Source organism: Amia ocellicauda, chromosome 9 (assembly GCF_036373705.1).
Source record: "Amia ocellicauda isolate fAmiCal2 chromosome 9, fAmiCal2.hap1, whole genome shotgun sequence".
Taxonomy (NCBI): Eukaryota; Metazoa; Chordata; class Actinopteri; order Amiiformes; family Amiidae; genus Amia; species Amia ocellicauda.
In genome coordinates, this window is record NC_089858.1 from 5,956,178 (window position 1) to 5,974,256 (window position 18,079).

General features: G+C 38.8%; 1 protein-coding gene across 1 annotated transcript in view; it reads right to left on the reverse strand.

Moving 5' to 3' along the window:
* The window catches only part of LOC136758465 (regulator of G-protein signaling 3), a 217,529-nt gene that overhangs the window by 26,171 nt on the left and 173,279 nt on the right, over positions 1–18,079 (reverse strand). Inside the window, exon 20 of the mRNA XM_066712845.1 lies at positions 10,559–11,389. Within this exon, the coding sequence (XP_066568942.1) occupies positions 10,559–11,389 (831 nt within the window). The remainder of the gene's footprint in view (positions 1–10,558; positions 11,390–18,079) is intronic.

Consider the following 18,079-nt stretch of genomic DNA (forward strand, 5'->3'; position numbering starts at 1 on the left):
TACTCCAGCTGGAGAAAATAAATATTGTTTTTGAAAATCATTAAAAAGAAAACATTGATATAATTTGAAATCATTAAATACGAATTTGTGTCTGAAACAAAAGGCATAAACATTGTCGCTATTTCCGGATCAAATGGCATTTGTATCACCCTGGAGGACTGCCGGGGAACAATGGTGGATAAATAACTAGACTAGATAACCAAACAGTAAATTGAACAATCTAGAATTATTCTTATTTTATATTCTAATTGCCTTCTGTTGTATTTATTATTTTCTGGATTATTTTCTGCTGAAACGAATTGCATATCCAAGTGACATTTGGAGAAAATGCTAAATACTGATGTAGTACAACCTAACTCAATTTGCCACATTTTAGCGAAACCCCCCCGTCCATGGAAAATGGTTTGGGTGTGAGGTTTTTGATCTTTCTTTCTCTGTTTCCGAATGAAGTGAGCCAGTACATACTGCTACCTAGAAAAAGACCCCATTCAAAAGCCACACTCCCCAAACAGACCCCACGAAGCTTACGACAACTACAGGAAATCACTATGGTGGTATGAGAAAGAAAATCAAAGACTGTGGTCTGAGTAGGCAGATTTAAATTTTCCTCTTACATTTGAAGTCGCCTAAAAGATTTAACAAAGTTACATTTTTGTTGAAAAACCCACCCATTTCCACTGTATTTACATACTCCTTTTTTCCAGTGCCCACCAGCATGATTCATAACAAAATAAGTTACAGGAAGGAGTGCTGCTGCAGGAAATTATCACTTTGTATTAAGAGCCACTACACAAACACTTGCGTACAGTCAGTCATAATACGATTCTGGTCCAAATCTTCTCAGGGGGAAATCTTTACACTGTCGTTCTCGAGTTACTGCAATTGATTGTGTTCATAAGAACTCGATATTTTCATTGGAATAAAGCATGAGGGATTTCATTTGAACCGTTACAGAAATACAATTGTGTGTATGTGTGTGTGGTTGTCTTCTAGGATTTTTCTCATCTATTCAACCTAGAAGATAACCACATAAAAGATGGAATGATGAAATTAGAAGCTTTGCTGGCATGACCTCAAAATGAGATGTCACACACAAGCAAACAGATATACAAAAAATATACTGTACTTAACTATTCCCTCCTTGACTTGATAGTTGGCAGCTTTGCATTCAAGCAATTTAAAGTTTTGGACAATAGCTTACCTAATAGTTCTACTAAAGGTGAATGCATAAACCCATGGTCAGTTGCTGTATCAGTTCCCTAAAACCTATATCAATGTTGAGTATGGCAGATGAAGAGGGCAGGTTGCTAATGATGCAGCCCAGTTTTGAGGTTTGATGGGAGGCTGAGCTCCACTGTTTGTTTTACACATCAGATGGATACGTCACTCTTTCGGTCCTCTTTCCAATTTCGGCATTATAAATGTGTACAAATGAGTGTTATTAAATCTGCTTTTAAAAAGATGAATTTCAGCATAATTATTATATAATCATTTTGTAAGAATCCGTCCCCCAAATTTTTTTCACAGGATTTGTGCTATGATTTAAGTGCAGGCAGCCTAAAAATAAATCCTACATCAAAAACCCTTCTGTGGTGCACCTTTATAAACCCCTTCATATAAGCCATTCATATATTTCACAATGAGAGGAAGTGACTAAATTTAGTGTTGCATGTATTAGTAAATTAAAAAAGGAAAAGAAAACTGGACCCAGCGAATGAAACAGGAAGCATAAAATTAGAGTGTGCGTTAATCCCTCCGTTTAAAGCTGTTAAGTACATCACCGGGCTCAGGGAAGGTGGGCCAATGATTAGAACAGCCTGCAGAAGCCTTGTTTCACTAGGCAGGAGGGCATTGCTCTGTGCAGTTAAACAGTGGGTACATAGCAAAGATCGCAGTTTCGTTTACCACACAAGTGTGCTGGCTTACTGTCCTATTAAACTATCCAATTAACCCCTCTTTGCTACAGAAGAGAGTTTGGCCCAGATAAGTCTTTAGCAGGACCAGACATTATCCCTTCCACTTTCAGAGCAGGGCCTTAGTACCCATTGCAGGCTTGCACTAAAACTAAAACTGACTACATTGGGGATTGGGGTTCTGCCTCTAGCTAGGGTTAATAATGGGATGGATATCTAAACCTCCACTACAACCTCACAACAACTCGACACAAATGGAAAGTCAGTAGCAATCCCATCTTTAATGCTTACCATAATCTTTATTCTAATTTAGCAACAGGTACATTACATATTGGAGAGGCGATAAAAACTCAGAGGCTTAAGTGGCGAGAACATCAGTTAGGAAAAAATCTAACTGTAACCCCACAGCTGTTTAAAGGAAGATGTGAAGCCGCTCACTGTTAAATCAGTGCTTTCTGTAAGAACAGGTGCTTTAGGCAGGAAACCGAGCAGCTGTTTCCCTATGAAAAGCCGTTTTTCCCCGACGCCACACAAGGGTCACAACCGCCTTGGATTGCTTAGCCGGAAGGAAGCAACCAGTGAGAAGTCGTCAAAACCGCAAGCCCAAGTCTGACTGTGCTCAGGGCAGCCCTATCCCTTTCGAGCTGCAGTCATATAAAGGTAGGGCTAAGAACAGCAAAAAGCAATACTAGGAGTAATAAAGATGTCAACACCTCCAAAGTGATAAAAAGAGGTCTTGATGATGTAGAATAAGGCAATTGCAGTTCTGTAACAGATGATGTCTAAAAGCGACACAGCTGGGAGTGACTCAAAAGTACCAGACTGACAATAGACCGCACAGAGTGTCTGCTGGTGTTGGCGGTGACTGTCAGTAAATACACTGGTCCTAACTAAAAAGAGAATCACTTAAAACAAAGATCACTTTGAACCACTAGTACAGCAAAAGCATTTGCAATTATTCTATTAATTACATTTTACTGTTACATACACCAATCAGCTATAACATTATGACCACTGACAGGTGAAGTGAATAACACTGATAATCTCGTTATCATGGCACCTGTCAGTGGGTGGGATATATTAGGCAGCAAGTGAACATTTTGTCCTCAAAGTTGATGTGTTAGAAGCAGGAAAAATGGGCAAGCGTAAGGATCTGAGAGGCTTTGACAAGGGCCAAATTGTGATGGCTATACAACAGGGTCAGAGCATCTCCAAAACCGCAGCTCTTGTGGGGTGTTCCCAGTCTGCAGTGGTCAGTACCTATCAAAAGTGGTCCAAGGAAGGAAAAGCGGTGAACCGGTGACAGGGTCATGGGTGGCCAAGGCTCACTGATGCACGTGGGGAGCGAAGGCTGGCCCTTGTGGTCCGATCCAACAGACGACCTACTGTAGCTCAAATTGCTGAAAAAGTTCATGCTGGTTCTGATAGAAAGGTGACAGAACACACAGTGCATCGCAGTTTGTTGCGTATGGGGCTGCGTAGCCGCAGACCAGTCAGGGTGCCCATGCTGACCCCTGTCCACTGCCGAAGGCGCCTACAATGGGCACGTGAGCATCAGAACTGGAGAAGGTGGCCTGGTCTGATGAATCACGAGTTCAAGGTGTTGACTTGGCCGCCAAATTCCCCAGATCTCAATCCAATTGAGCATCTGTGGGATGTGCTGGACAAACAAGTCCGATCCATGGAGGCCCCACCTCGCAACTTACAGGACTTAAAGGATCTGCTGCTAACGTCTTGGTGCCAGATACCACAGCACACCTTCAGAGGTCTAGTGGAGTCCATGCCTCGACGGGTCAGGGCTGTTTTGGCTGCAAAAGTGGGACCTACACAATATTAGGCAGGTGGTCATAATATGGCTGATTGGTGTACATCAGAGAGAGAGAGAGAGAAAGAAAAATGACGTGCTTGGGTAGATTGGTCTTCTCGTGATGTACATTACAATGTATCCATATTTATTCTGTGTGAGTGATGATACTTGTGATACTTTGGTGTAACGAAGCAACCTGGTTATTTAATTAGTAGTATTAGGGTAACAACTTCAAAACAACAAAGGTTAAAGATAAGCTTAAATAATGACTATGGTGTTTAGAGAAAACTTCCACTTTGACCATCCCATGAGACCTATTACTGCCAGGGGAGATAGCAGCTATAGATCTGCATAGCTTAATGTATTAGCAACAACTTAAGGGCTTTTGAAATTGCAAATGGCACACATTGTCCTCTCACAGACACACCACATTTCTGGTGTATATCAATCGCATGTCTCCGACACCCGTTACTTTATCCCACTTGTCAGAACTATTTACACTAATATCAGCAGGGTTTACAGGAATAATATTACTGGCCTATCTTGGTTTGTGCAGATATGGGAGTGTCTGGGATAACCTTCTAAACCACTTCCAATACAGATACAGCAATATACTAATAACTACTATGTATCTGTGTAGATGTATACATATTTATATACAAACACACAAATATATATACATACACACACACACACATATACAGACATAATATAAAGAAAATCACATTGGCACCAGCTTTTATATTATTAGTACAGTATGTTATTTTGCTACAATTAACAGTATCAAACAAACTTAAAACTTGTTTTTTGACTTGGAAAATGCATGTTCCTATTACAAAGGTAAAAGACAAAAAAAAAAGCCAAAAGCAACCCAAAAAATGAATAGTAATTATGGATTAATAGTTAAATAAACACTGTACACAGCATGTGGATTAATGGAGGGCTATTACATTATACAGGTCGTAGCCTCATTTGTTTAGTTTGTTAATGGCCTGGGTTAAGTTTCCTACTCTTGTGCTCTGACTTAGTTGTACGTCAATCCCACAGGGAGTCACTGGCGTTTTCAATGCTGCTGTTAAGTGCTTTCATCACACACTCTTTCTGCTAGAGATTGTTGCTATGTGGATCCAAATACTGCCTTTTGATTGCGTTTGTAGCGCACATTTATTTTAGTTGAAAATAATATATATTCAAAAGGGAGTGTCTATTGTTTCTTTACAGGAAAGATGCTTCTGTTAAATTTGGTTAAACCTGTAAATTCAACCTTGGTACCTATATTGGGCACTAGATTTGATTGTCAAGAGATACCCCCCGTCTTGCTTGTAAATTACCTTAGAAAAAAAAAAAAAAGGTCACAAATTATATAGTAATAATAATAACAGTTGCAATTATAAAAAACTCCTTACAACTGCAAACTAAAGCATTAAATTGATGTCAAGGACAGAAAACAGTATCAATAACAGGTATTAATGTGATTGTAATTATGTCACTGCACTGAGTTTTAATTGCCACAAAAAGGAAACCACAGTGTTAAACATGCATGTTCTTGCATCGTAACTCTTCATAAATCATTTCAAAACAATGCAAAAGCATTAGTACACTTGTAACGCATCCTGTTTAGATACCAAAGTCCTTTTTAAATGGGAATCTAAACATTGAAGGTGCATTCCGATGTATTTCAGCTGCATCTTTGTCACTCACTAGCGTTATTAAAGCAGACTGGACTTGAAAAGTGTGCGTGTGTAAATATATTTGGCCACACACATTGCATCATATATTGCTTTCTATGAGATCTATACACGTGCAAACACACATACATGTGCGTATGTATGCACCATTACTAGTATTACCATTCCTTATAAAAGTTAATTTAATAGAAATGATAAAGAAAAAATGTTTATATTACAAGGGGTAAGACCAAACTATTAACAAACATTAGGCGAGATCAAAGAAGCAAATAAAAGTGTTTATGGCAGACCTGTCAGAAATCACTGGGCCTGCATGGCCTACAGAGCCTCAATAAACACTCCCCCGCATTTGTCGCCGTCTCGTTTCCAGGAAGACAACGTAATGCACAACGCGTTGATGCAAACTGAAGCAGATGTTTAATTTGGATTGATGAGAGATAATCCCAAGTGGATAAGATGCTTTATCTGATGAAACAGCAAAGGACTTCCACCTCTTAAGGCAGACTAGACTTGTGTGTAAACAAAGTAATAATTGAAAGAACAATTTGTCTGGTCTCTTAACTTGAATGTTTAAATTTAAAAATGGTTCCACAGTAATGTGATTTGATACAGTTAAACACCTATAGTTATGACAACAACATGCAGAATTAAGAGGAATGAAAGCTATTAATAGCATTATACTTGAAACATCTACATTGGAAAAAGTAGTGAAAAACGCATGCATGAATTAATAAATCAAAATGAAACTTAAAAGATTCATGGAAGTTGTAATAAAATTGCTCAATGTGTAAAACATTTCTAAATTATCATCTCATCATTGTCTAAAAGCACTATTCTGATGACATGTGGCAGTTTATTTTTGGAACATGGAATCCAAAGTATTTATAGCTATGACTTCTGTCCACATAAGTAAAAATAATCTGATGCACATTTTTTTATAACTTGGATGAATTATTTGAAACATATGTAGCATGACATAACTGGAAATATTCTCACAGCACTTGGTTTGACAAACAGCCTACGAAATTAAAACAAATCCAAAAGATAATATTTTTTTCCGTCTGTCAGATACAATGATCAAACCAATTGTTGGATTCTTTCACTATTAAAATATATATTTTTAAAGGACACAGTTAGGTTAAAAGGTAGCTTTTATTACACATGGATGGAGATGAGGATAATGTATCAAGAGAAAGAGACAGGGATTAAATAATGGAGGTCCACAGCTGTATAAAGTTGAAATGATGACGCCAGAAGGTAGTAAAATTACAAAGCAATCTGCCAAGTCCAACACATCAGGATTGAAATCACATTCTTTCCACCATGAAGAGAATACCATTTAAGGAGCAAATTCGGGAGGAACTTTTAATTTTTTATCTTTATGGGGCAGGCTACCATGTACTACTGATCTGCAACAGTGATCTGAAGAGCTCTGTTTATTTAATGAAAATAGGTCCTTTCAGGTTGAATGCTTTTCAAGTAGTTGTTGACGAAGACAAAAAGTTGTGCTAATAAATGAAAATACCCTACAAATTTATTTCAGAGAGACTACTTCAGTTTAAAACCAAAGCAAAACACACAGTCTTCAAAGATTAAACAACAGAAACTTAAAATGAACGGTCTGGAGCTGTACTTTTACACACCAGTCCAGTTTTACAGGCACAGTACACTTAATCTGCAGCGCCCTCTAGTGGTGTTTGAGAGGAAATGAATGACAGACAAAATAATAATAGATTAATAATGTTTAGACTTCAGGCACCAACAATAAACTGGCAAAATGAGGGAGATTTAACAGTGATGAATGATACTGGGGATTCCGTTAACCAAATTCTCTTTTCACTAAGTAAATGGTTTCTACTACATACTAAACTCATGCTCGTCAGCAATAAATGCTATTAGGTATTACCATTACAAATTCACCAGCACCATGAGGAAACACCAGGGTAACACCTAGTAAAGTCCACAATAAAGGACAGATGGTAAATAAGGATAAGGCTAGATAAGGGCGTCTGCTAATAAATAAATTATATGTGGTTGTCTGCGTTAGCCGACTGCAGAAATAAATACTTATGGTGCACTGTTCGAAATTTGATGTGTACAATTTCAATGTCTACAACTCATTTTCAAGGTGCTGCCTGAATGGGTATATCTGTTTGTTATAAGAATAAATATCTGGATTAAGTTTTAAGGATACTTCAAATTGCAAGATTAAATACACCTAAAAGTATTTTTAAACAAAATGTTAATGGCTGTCAACATTTGTGAATATGATTTCTCATAAAAGTCAGCGTTTGAATCAGAGGCTTATTTTTGTATGACTTCCAAACCCCATTGTGTTCCTGTCCTTCACAAGCAATGTGTTACACATTTGCCAGTTAAACCTATTACGATTCCCGACCAAAGTGGGAAGAAGTTCTGTTAGGCAGGATAAAGTGGCTGATGTTAAGGAAATGGTTTCAGGACAAAAAGCCACAGTCATGGAACATTGTTACCTCCAAATATCACGGCACAAACGCAGCGCAGAATTTCTCCCGGGAGTCTGGCCCTCAGCACTAACCACACTGCTCCTATTCAACACAACAGTGCTTCTTGAACATCTTTATGACATTACGGACTGATTCACTTCCTTGTGCTGCACGGTCTTTAATGACCTCCAACGCAGCCTGCAGTGAGCCTTCTAAAATGGACATCTGCTGTCATTTATTCTCTAAGTCTTTGCATGAATCAGGGCTGGCCATCTGTTTGAGTCACTGAAAAGCCACTGTTGCCCCAGGCTAGTTTCTCCAGTGTTGCTTTGACCCTCTGTCTAAACAGTGCTGCTTTCTATAATAGCAGGTACAGAAGTATTTGGAAGCAGTCCAATGATTATCTAATGATAATGATCTTTCTCTTTCTGTCCAATCCTTGAGGTGCAAATATTAGAATTCCTAATTTTCCGATACACTACAAAAGGCATGTCCCCTTAGTAGTGTAATGTAATAGTCAAATTATAAAATACCTTCTATGGATTAAAATTGCAGTGAAACTGTTTTTAGTTTAGCTGGGGGCTACTTTAAACGCACAAAGGAACCATGGAAGTCTAATAACTTGTTTCTTGTAACTATCCAAAATATCTAACCTACTCATCCTAACCCTACCCCATGGCCTGCTTACATATCTACCAAATGGGTTGTGGGGTAAGAAATTATTAGTAGTAGTAGAAGTAGCAGTAGCATTGCTATTAGTAAGAGCTAAAGCAACAGTAATGACAGTTATAGTTTTATTTTAAGGGTAATTCTTAGCAATAAGAGCACCAAGATGTTTTTTATATAAACTTATCATGTTATTTCCAAACCTTTAATCTCATTTGAGATTCTCTCTCAAAGTTACCACAAGGTGGAGACAAGAACTAACACAGCAGTTACGAATGTGCCTGAATGATTTACAATAACTTATTTTGTGCAAGTAAAAAAGCATTTGCATTCCAGTCATTCTTTTACATGTAAGTTAAATCAACACTGATGTTAAAGACACTGTTTTGTGTAAAAACATTTACTGGACAGATCAGGATTTGATAAATATTCAGTTTAGTTTTTAGAAGAAATGGTTTACTTAGATGAATGAGGGAAAAGCAGAAGGAAAGGAAGAGAGGGGAAGAAGCCCCCTTGTACTGTTCAATAAAGCAGGCGAGAGAAGTGCTGTAGCCTTCAGAAAGATCAGCTAAGAAAGACTGACAAGAAGTACCACGAAGTCTGATCCAGATAAAGTGAAGGTCAAATATGTATAACTGTACTAACAATGCACTAAATACCTTTTGCGTTTAGTGCATTTTGTGAAAAATAAATTCCTTAACTGTGAATTGTGTGCAATGAGTATTATAAAGAACAGCTGAAGAAAAACAAGAAAGGCTGACAATGAATCCAGTTAATGGTTTAATTGGATTGTTTCAGCCATGGGTGAATGGTTTATGGAGACCGGGGAATTCTTTGATTACCTTTGCTGTGATGGGAGTTGTTATTTTTATTGTTTTTGTTTTGTCCTGAGTTCGCTCACCGCTTGATGGAAACCTGCGTCGGCAGATCATCCCAACACGAAGACTGGCGCGGTGTTGGGATATTAAAGAGCCAGATCATTAAAAGCAATCAAGTCATCATGGAGCGGAAACGCTAGCAGTTCTCAGAAACAGACATTCTTTTGTCCTTGCGCTGCAGCAAAATAGAGTCACAGTTTGCTGTAGAATATATTTCCACACCAACAGAATAAACAACTTATTCCTCCGACATCAAAAGTCGCTCCCTTAAGGAGAGATGTTTACTGCACAATCAATTTTTTAATTGCTTCAAGCTATGGTTTTTCCATTTTATTTATATTTTCCCTTCCAGTAGTGTATATCAAATTTTAATTCACACTTCTTTCCCTCAGGTATGTTTTTATATTTGTTGTTCAATCTGGCGTATTCCCTTGTGCCTTTACTTTCAGCCTCCAAAAACTTAAAAACTGACTAAACTCATTGAATCTCATTAAACTTGTGTGATGCATTGTTTTGTCTTAAGATGGTTTTCAGAGAAAGAAGAATTATAATAATTCAGACATGCAGATCAACCGAATCTGGCACTGACATATTACATCTTCAGTTAATGCCGGTGGTGTCAGGGGCAACAGCAGTGTGTAAAACTGGTGCCAGTGCATATACAGGGACCTCTGAATGCAATGCTATATTAAATGAAAGATGTGGTTGTCATGGTCTTAAGGGAAGAGAGACTATTAGCGTGGACAGGTGGAACACTGACATCTCTTACTCTTTCATCCCACCAGCATGAAAATCCCTGGGAGCAAACATAACATGAATGATTCTTTTTCCTTCTCTCCAGATTTAGACCATTATCCCCAGTGAAGAAAGGAATAAATGCCTCTCAGTCCTAATTGCTGTTTTTTTACCCCAGCATGCACCTGGAAGTGCTTAGCACAGGAGTATTCACAGTGTGGGAGCTTGTGCGAGTCTTTAAATATAGATTGGGGTGCCCTTGAAAAGCCTGCAAACTTTCTGTCCTAACAAACCCTTCATCAGAAGTTTCAAGACAGATCTTCAGTGGATTCAGTTACTACTGTGTAACCTACATCAGTTTACATGGGCAATCCTTTAATGAATGGTGTGTGAGAGTGTGGTTTACCTTGCGTCCAGAGAAGAGGAGGCACAGCTGGTGCATGGAGCCACCGTTTTTGGTCAGTTCCTTCTTGAGGGTCTTTGGCGAGGGGAGCAGCCAGCCGCCCTTGCTGCTCTCGCTCTCCAGGCAGTTGATGGCATTGTCGGAGGTGAAGCACTGGGTCTTGGGCTCCTGCAGGAGGCTGCCTTCGCTGTGTGTGCGCCGGCGGAGGGAGTTCTGCACACTGAGGCTGCAGTGCTTCTCGCAGGACGATGACTCGATCATGCTGCGCCGCTTGCTGTCACTGCGCTCCAGGTAGTTGTCATCGCTGTCCTCCTCTTCCTCCTCCTCCTCATCCTCCTCCTCCTCTTCCTCGTCTTCGTCAGTGGCTCCCTCGGCTGTGGATGACAGGTCGTCTGCACTATGGCTGAAGGAGTGGTCCACTCTCAGCTCCGGGATAACAAAGGATGCAGCCCCGGCATCCGACTGGTCTCCAGGGCTTTCCAGCTCCTCCTTCCCCTCTGGCTCTGCCCCCTTGCCTGTATCCTGCACCGCCACCGCCTCCTCCTCCACACAGCCCCCTTGCCAGCTCCCCGAATCCCCCCCAGCGCTCTTGTTGTCCTCCCCTTCTGAGGACAGTGGTGGTGTAGGGGGGGTTTTCTGCTCTTCAATGGGGGTCTTCTCCTCCTCCACTGGAGTACTCATCTCCTCAATGGGTTTCTTCTCCTCCTCCAGGGGGGATTTCTCTTCCTCTGTTTTCCTCAAGATGGGAACCTCAGAGGGACTGCCTGCATGCTGCTCGTCCTCCGAGGCCACCTCCCCCCGATCACACCGTCCCTCGGCCTTCGGCTCGAGCATCTGCAAACAACACGATACATTTTATTAGACACTGACAAAGAGTAGGGGATCTGGTTTAAATGCATCTGTTAGCATTTGCATTCGGTAAGGCTTCAATTATCTGCACTGGAATTTAAACACATGGCACACTGGGAGAAGCAAGACATATCCAGTTGCAGAATTAGTTGGTAGAGAGCAAACGGTTCTATATGATCCAGGCTGGAATGGCCAATGGCAGCCCACCAAAAACATACACTGGGGAAAAACTGAACAACTGCAGACTACATGTTCATAACACAACAAAAAGTAGTGTTACTTGACAAGCATGCAACTATTTTATGACAAAGTGTCCTTTGCTCAACCTTACGGGCTGGTTTCACAATCCCAGATTGGCGCTAGTCTTGGACTACCCAGTGGAAGTCTAGTGCCAAATGGAGGTCTGCAACACCAGCTGTATGTTGACTGTTTTAATTCCTTTTGTATGGGAATGTATTTTCATAGCTTAACTGACCCATTTTCCTGCACAATTATGGTAACACAACAGTCATGGCTATTCCAAAACTAGTAGCTCATTGGGATTTAAATGAATAGTTAATCCCAATGGTACAGCATAGTGTAGGTATGCAGAAAACAGTAATATTAATTTAAAACATCTGCACCATGATACATATTCATCTCCTTTGCAATCGAAAATTCCAACCCTAGGAAGACTGAAAGCACATTTACAGTCTAGGCACTTAAATAAGGTTTCTGAATTAAAACTTCTTAACTGTCGTTAAGAATTTAGGTTAAGCAACAAGACCTATTTTGTCCAACTTCTTTGGCTTCTTGTGAATGTATTTATTTAATGGGATGATGACTGAAATTTTATAAGCACAGCCTTTTTTTATAGATGGAAAAAAATGACAAAGGCAGAATAATTTAGAACAAACTATGACATATGATAAGCTTAAATATCCAGCAGTATTCCTCAAAAGCCAAATAAAGAAAGAGTACATCAGATACATTTTACTGTAAGTAAACAGACAAATTACTTGGCTTGTTTAGGCACTCTACAAAAAAATATAATTTGTGTTACAGAGGGTTAAATTCACTACAAAACAAATCAGAAGTGGGTCTTACCCAAAGGTAATAAAACCAGCCTGATGGATATACCCTGCTTGTAAATGGGTCGCTATGATGATTTATTTGGGTAACACCTTGTTACCTTGTAAAAATACATATAAATATACATTTTAATCAGTACTGTTAAAATTGCTAAACCTGAGCATGTTTTCCTCCGAGTTGTTTGAAAGTGCAGTATTTTGGTACTGTTACATTCATCAAATACTGAGAAGAAATTGATAATGATTCCAGTAAAGGAAGATAACCTAACGCAGATGTCTCTCACATATGCGCTTACACCATAAGAAGGAAAATAATCAGATCCTTGTGAATTACAAAGATATGGCTTAGTTCCAATGAAAGAGAGGTTCCTGAGACGACATTTAAAATGGCATCATTATTCAAGAACTGCAGCACTGAAGAAAAAATTTATAATGAACTCCATGGTTTAGGCTGAGACTTTATTTTAATCGTCACAGCGGAACTTTTGAAGATAAAGCGACTAGGGCAACCACCTCTTTAATATTTTATGGCATAATATTTCACAGCTGTAATGTGCTTCTAGAGAAATATTGTGCCTGGAGATTTTAGTTCCTCTATAACACTGAACATGGAATGGAAACCAAAACAACAATGTCAAACTATTTATCTGTAGACACAGAATAAACTTGTTTTACCATCATATTATTGTCAGCAAATTCAACTCATCAACATCTGCTACTGTTTACTGAATACATTCACGAATAACTTGTAACACTATGTATTTTCTTTTTTGATATAATAGAAAGTGTTAGTTAATTAATTTATTGTAAAGTTATGTAGTATGAAAAATTAAAAAAAAAAACTGGTCACCTTGAGGAGTTAAAACAAGCAATTATGCTTCTGATTGCTTCACTTGCCAGCTGTAAGCATAAAATGATTATTGACAATAGTTAGATGTGAGTGAAATAAAATGTGTCCTAACAAAAAACAGACAATTCACTGGGCAGAAAAATGCTAAGAAATGAAGGGATGGACAAGAAAGGAAGACAGAGTGCTATGAGTTGAAATTGGCTGAAATATAGAAGACACAATCTATGAAACCTGTTAAAATATTGACAAGGGGGTACAGAAAAATGGCTGCATTCAGGAAATACATGTTATTGATTAAGGGAGTTGATAACTACAGCCTGTAACCAGAATTGTTTTAGGCTTGAAGGTATGTAGCTAAATGCCATCATCATTAACAGGATACTGTTAATATACTGACTGAAACACTCAGAGTTTGGTAATCATAAATTGCAAGTTAACTGCATTAATAAATGTTAATGATCTCAAGGCAGCTGGGACCATAGTCACCAAGAAAACAATTGGTAACACACTACGCCGTGAAGCACTGAAATCCTGCAGCGCCCGCAAGGTCCCCCTGCTCAAGAAAGCACATGTACAGGCCCGTCTGAAGTTTGCCAATGAAGATCTGAATGATTCAGAGGAGAACTGGGTGAAAGTGTTGTGGTCAGATGAGACCAAAATCGAGCTCTTTGGCATCAACTCAACTCGCCGTGTTTGGAGGAGGAGGAATGACCCCAAGAACACCATCCCCACCGTCAAACATGGAGGTGGAAATATTATGTTTTGGGGGTGTTTTTCTGCTAAGGGGACAGGACAACTGCACCGCATCAAAGGGACGATGGACGGGGCCATGTACCGTCAAATCTTGGGTGAGAACCTCCTTCCCTCAGCCAGGGCATTGAAAATGGGTCATGGATGGGTATTCCAGCATGACAATGACCCAAAACACACAGCCAAGGCAACAAAGGAGTGGCTCAAGAAGAAGCACATTAAGGTCCTGGAGTGGCCTAGCCAGTCTCCAGACCTTAATCCCATAGAAAATCTGTGGAGGGAGCTGAAGGTTCGAGTTGCCAAAAACGTCAGCCTCGAAACCTTAATGACTTGGAGAGGAGTGGGACAAAATCCCTCCTGAGATGTGTGCAAACCTGGTGGCCAACTACAAGAAACGTCTGACCTCTGTGATTGCCAACAAGGGTTTTGCCACCAAGTACTAAGTCGAAGGGGTCAAATACTTATTTCCTTCATTAACATGCAAATCAATTTATAACTTTTTTGAAATGCGTTTTTCTGGATTTTTTTATTGTTATTCTGTCTCTCACTGTTGAAATACACCTATCATTAAAATTATAGACTGATCATTTATTTGTCAGTGGGCAAACGTACAAAATCAGCAGGGGATCAAATACTTTTTTCCCTCACTGTAGTTCCTTCAATAATGTAGCACTATGGTAAATCACTAATTTGGCCTAATGTTTGATTTTATTAGTTGTGTATGGAAGACTGAACTGTAGAATAAATTACAGAATCCAATGATCTAAAAATACTTGAGTCAATGATTTTCAATAGCCTAATAACAGAGTGGTCAGTCAACAAAACAGTTGTTTTTGAATATCATTCCCATTAAGTACAGTGTAAAAATGTTGGGTGACAGGTCACATGGAATATTGACCCAGCCAATGACCTCAACATGCCTTCAAATAAAATTGGCAGTAGAGAAGTCAGTCAAATAGCGGCTATAGGACTGAGCATGGGAACAGCTTGTTGATGAACTCCAAGCAGGAAACACATATCCATTCCAAAATGTAGTTTGCTCACAACATGGAAAAGCCAAGACCATTAAAATCACAGATCATACTCCTGCAAGGGGTACTCAACCATTAAACTTCCATAGGTGAGTTCCTTAATGGGATTCAAGGGGAAATGAAGGAAGAGTCCTCTACCGTCATGGTACTGAGTCACATGTTACTGAACACACTATAGATTGAGCAGACTTCTGCAATGAAAGTTAGATCAGTTTTTACCCAACGCTGACCTGAAACTACAAGAGCAGAAGAAAGTGAAGTTGTAACTTTTGCTTCAGTTCTGTTTTTGTAGAGACAAACTATTTAAGGTAAGAGGTTTTGGAGTTGTTGAGAACGCCACGGCTCAGACGCCTGTAGCATCTGACAGGCAAGATCTCACCACAACCTTTAACAACTGGAAGTGTCAGCATTTAGCATCACAAACCTCTCTCAGCAGGAGAGGTTTTCATTTGATAAAAAGCACCCTGTTGAGTGAATTATCCAATTACAAATTTTGATGGCAAACACAGCTGTTTTTTGAATCCCTGTCCTTCTTTTTCAGTGCCAGTTTATTAATTTGTCTGGGATTTAGAGAAATAGTTTACGTGAGATTTCAGAAGGGAGGGGCTCCTGTATCTGTCGTAGTTTGTCTTGGGTGTCTCAGTTGGTCTCAACATGGTCTGTGTCCATTCCCAATACACTTTTTAACATATATATTTTATTATTTTCATCATCTGGTACAAGAGTAATTATCATTTTAATTTCCAAAACGACTGCCTCACATTTAATGCTTAATCAACTAAGAAACCAAGAAGCTGAACTGAAGACACCGCACAGAGAGTCCTGCACATCAAGATCAACTCTTTCCACAACTGTAGGAATAACAATTAAAAAAAATGAAAACAAGTTTGGTGGTTAAGGAAGCAAGAATTCTAGAGGGAGCCCAAGGTTCATTAAATGCAGCTCCCACAATGCACTTCATTTGCTTTCTCACTCCACAACCTCATTAGGGTGCTTCTCAAAGGAGCGCTTTATTACCTCAAACTCGGCTCCCCACGGACCACACGGCACAGTGTGACACAGAAGACATGTTACTGGGTGGAGACAGGCATTACGTAGGATTTAAATCTTTCACTGCTGATATCATTTTTTTAGAAATCGTATTACAATATAATGACATTCAGTACAACTGAATTAGACCTAATTGCATTCATAATTCACCTAAATTATACTGAACCAAGATTCGTTGAGCTTCTTAATAACCAATGGCAGACTGTTAGGGTTCATTTTAGGTGAAGAAAATATACCCTGTTGTTAATTATGAAGTAAGGATGGAGTACTAAAATAAAGGTAGGAAGATACGTTTTGTACGTTTGCCCACTGACAAAGAAATGATCAGTCTATAATTTTAATGGTAGGTGTATTTTAACAGTGAGAGACAGAATAACAACAACAAAAATCCAGATTTTCAAAAAAGTTATAAATTGATTTGCATGTTAATGAGGGAAATATGTATTAAGATGTCTGTGACTGATGTCACAGGGAAGTCGATCAAACCAGCATTTTATTAGCATTTCTGAATATACAATGCTGTCCAGTTTTATTTAAACACAATCAGTGTATTGTTTCTATGACATTAAAAAAAAAAAAAAACGACCTTCTCACTATCACTAACGTATTCTCACCCCCATATTATTCCTTAGTGTTGCTATCTCGGGTCATCTCAACCTGATTACTCTCCACAAGGAAATTAAAGGGCTCTTCCAGTGCAGGCAATCCAGTAGGATCAAATGAAATCCTCCAGACAATTCAATTACAAAAGCAATTCTAATGCATTCATAAAACATGAACCAAAACCCTTTACCACTCACCTTGCATAACAAAGACACTGCCTACCTGTGCCTTTCCAAAGACATCTTTTCTCATTAAATGTGAGGAAGTGTGAGGGGAATACAGTGAGCACCAAGGGCAATTCACAGGCAGACTATATTAAATTAAAGCAAACAGGCTTTTCATCGGAACAAGCAATGCAAATTGCACCGGAAATTAGTCACTCATTACATTCTGAAAAAAACGTCTGTCTACGTTTCTGTTCTTAAGGTTTCTCATTGGACAGTGCGACACTCACAGCTCAGAAATTGTCAAGCGACATCTTAAATTCATTCAGGCGATAAAAAGAAACTTAGTTTCTTTTACGAAGCTTAGGTGCAAAACTTAATTGTATTGAAAAGGTACTTAAAAATAATCATCCTAATTCAATGCATTACAAGAATGCACATTCTTTACGATTCAAAATGTTTGTTTTAGCTCAGATGAGCCATTTTACCAATGATTCCAGCAAATTCTGCATTCTTAAGCTTGAAAGGGTAGAATAGGATTCAGTACACAATCCACAATTTAGGAGATTCAGAATAGTTTACTGCCCACAATCACTGGCATCTGCAAAAGCGGAATCATTTGAAATGAATGAATGAATGAATGAAATGAAGTTTGCCGTTAAACTGTATAACAGAACAGCACACAACCCACACTTTGTATGACATAAATGAAAGATTATGCAAAATGGGTGTAATCTATAGTATGTCTAAATTCAATCTAACATTTTAATGCTTTTAGAAACCACTGGTTTGTAACTGGGTGTAACAGAACTCAGAAATAACAGTATGCTTAAACATGAATGGATTTAACATTTCTTCCAATTTACTGTACCTTCATCAAGTATGGCACTGACTATTCAGTCAGTCAGTTGAGGCCTTCTTTTTATTATCATGAAGCTGTTCTTACAATCTGATATTAAAAGCATCTATTTAAGATTACATAATGGAAGGAATTTACACATGCCGATATTAAGAGTTGATGCTGAATTGTTGCACAGCTTAATATCAATTCTTGCATCATAAAGGGAATTGTTTTGCAGTTGGGAATAATTATTCACTTTCAATTGACCCATTTCAAAAACGTACAGACCATTTAAATGCATGTACAGCAACGAAGT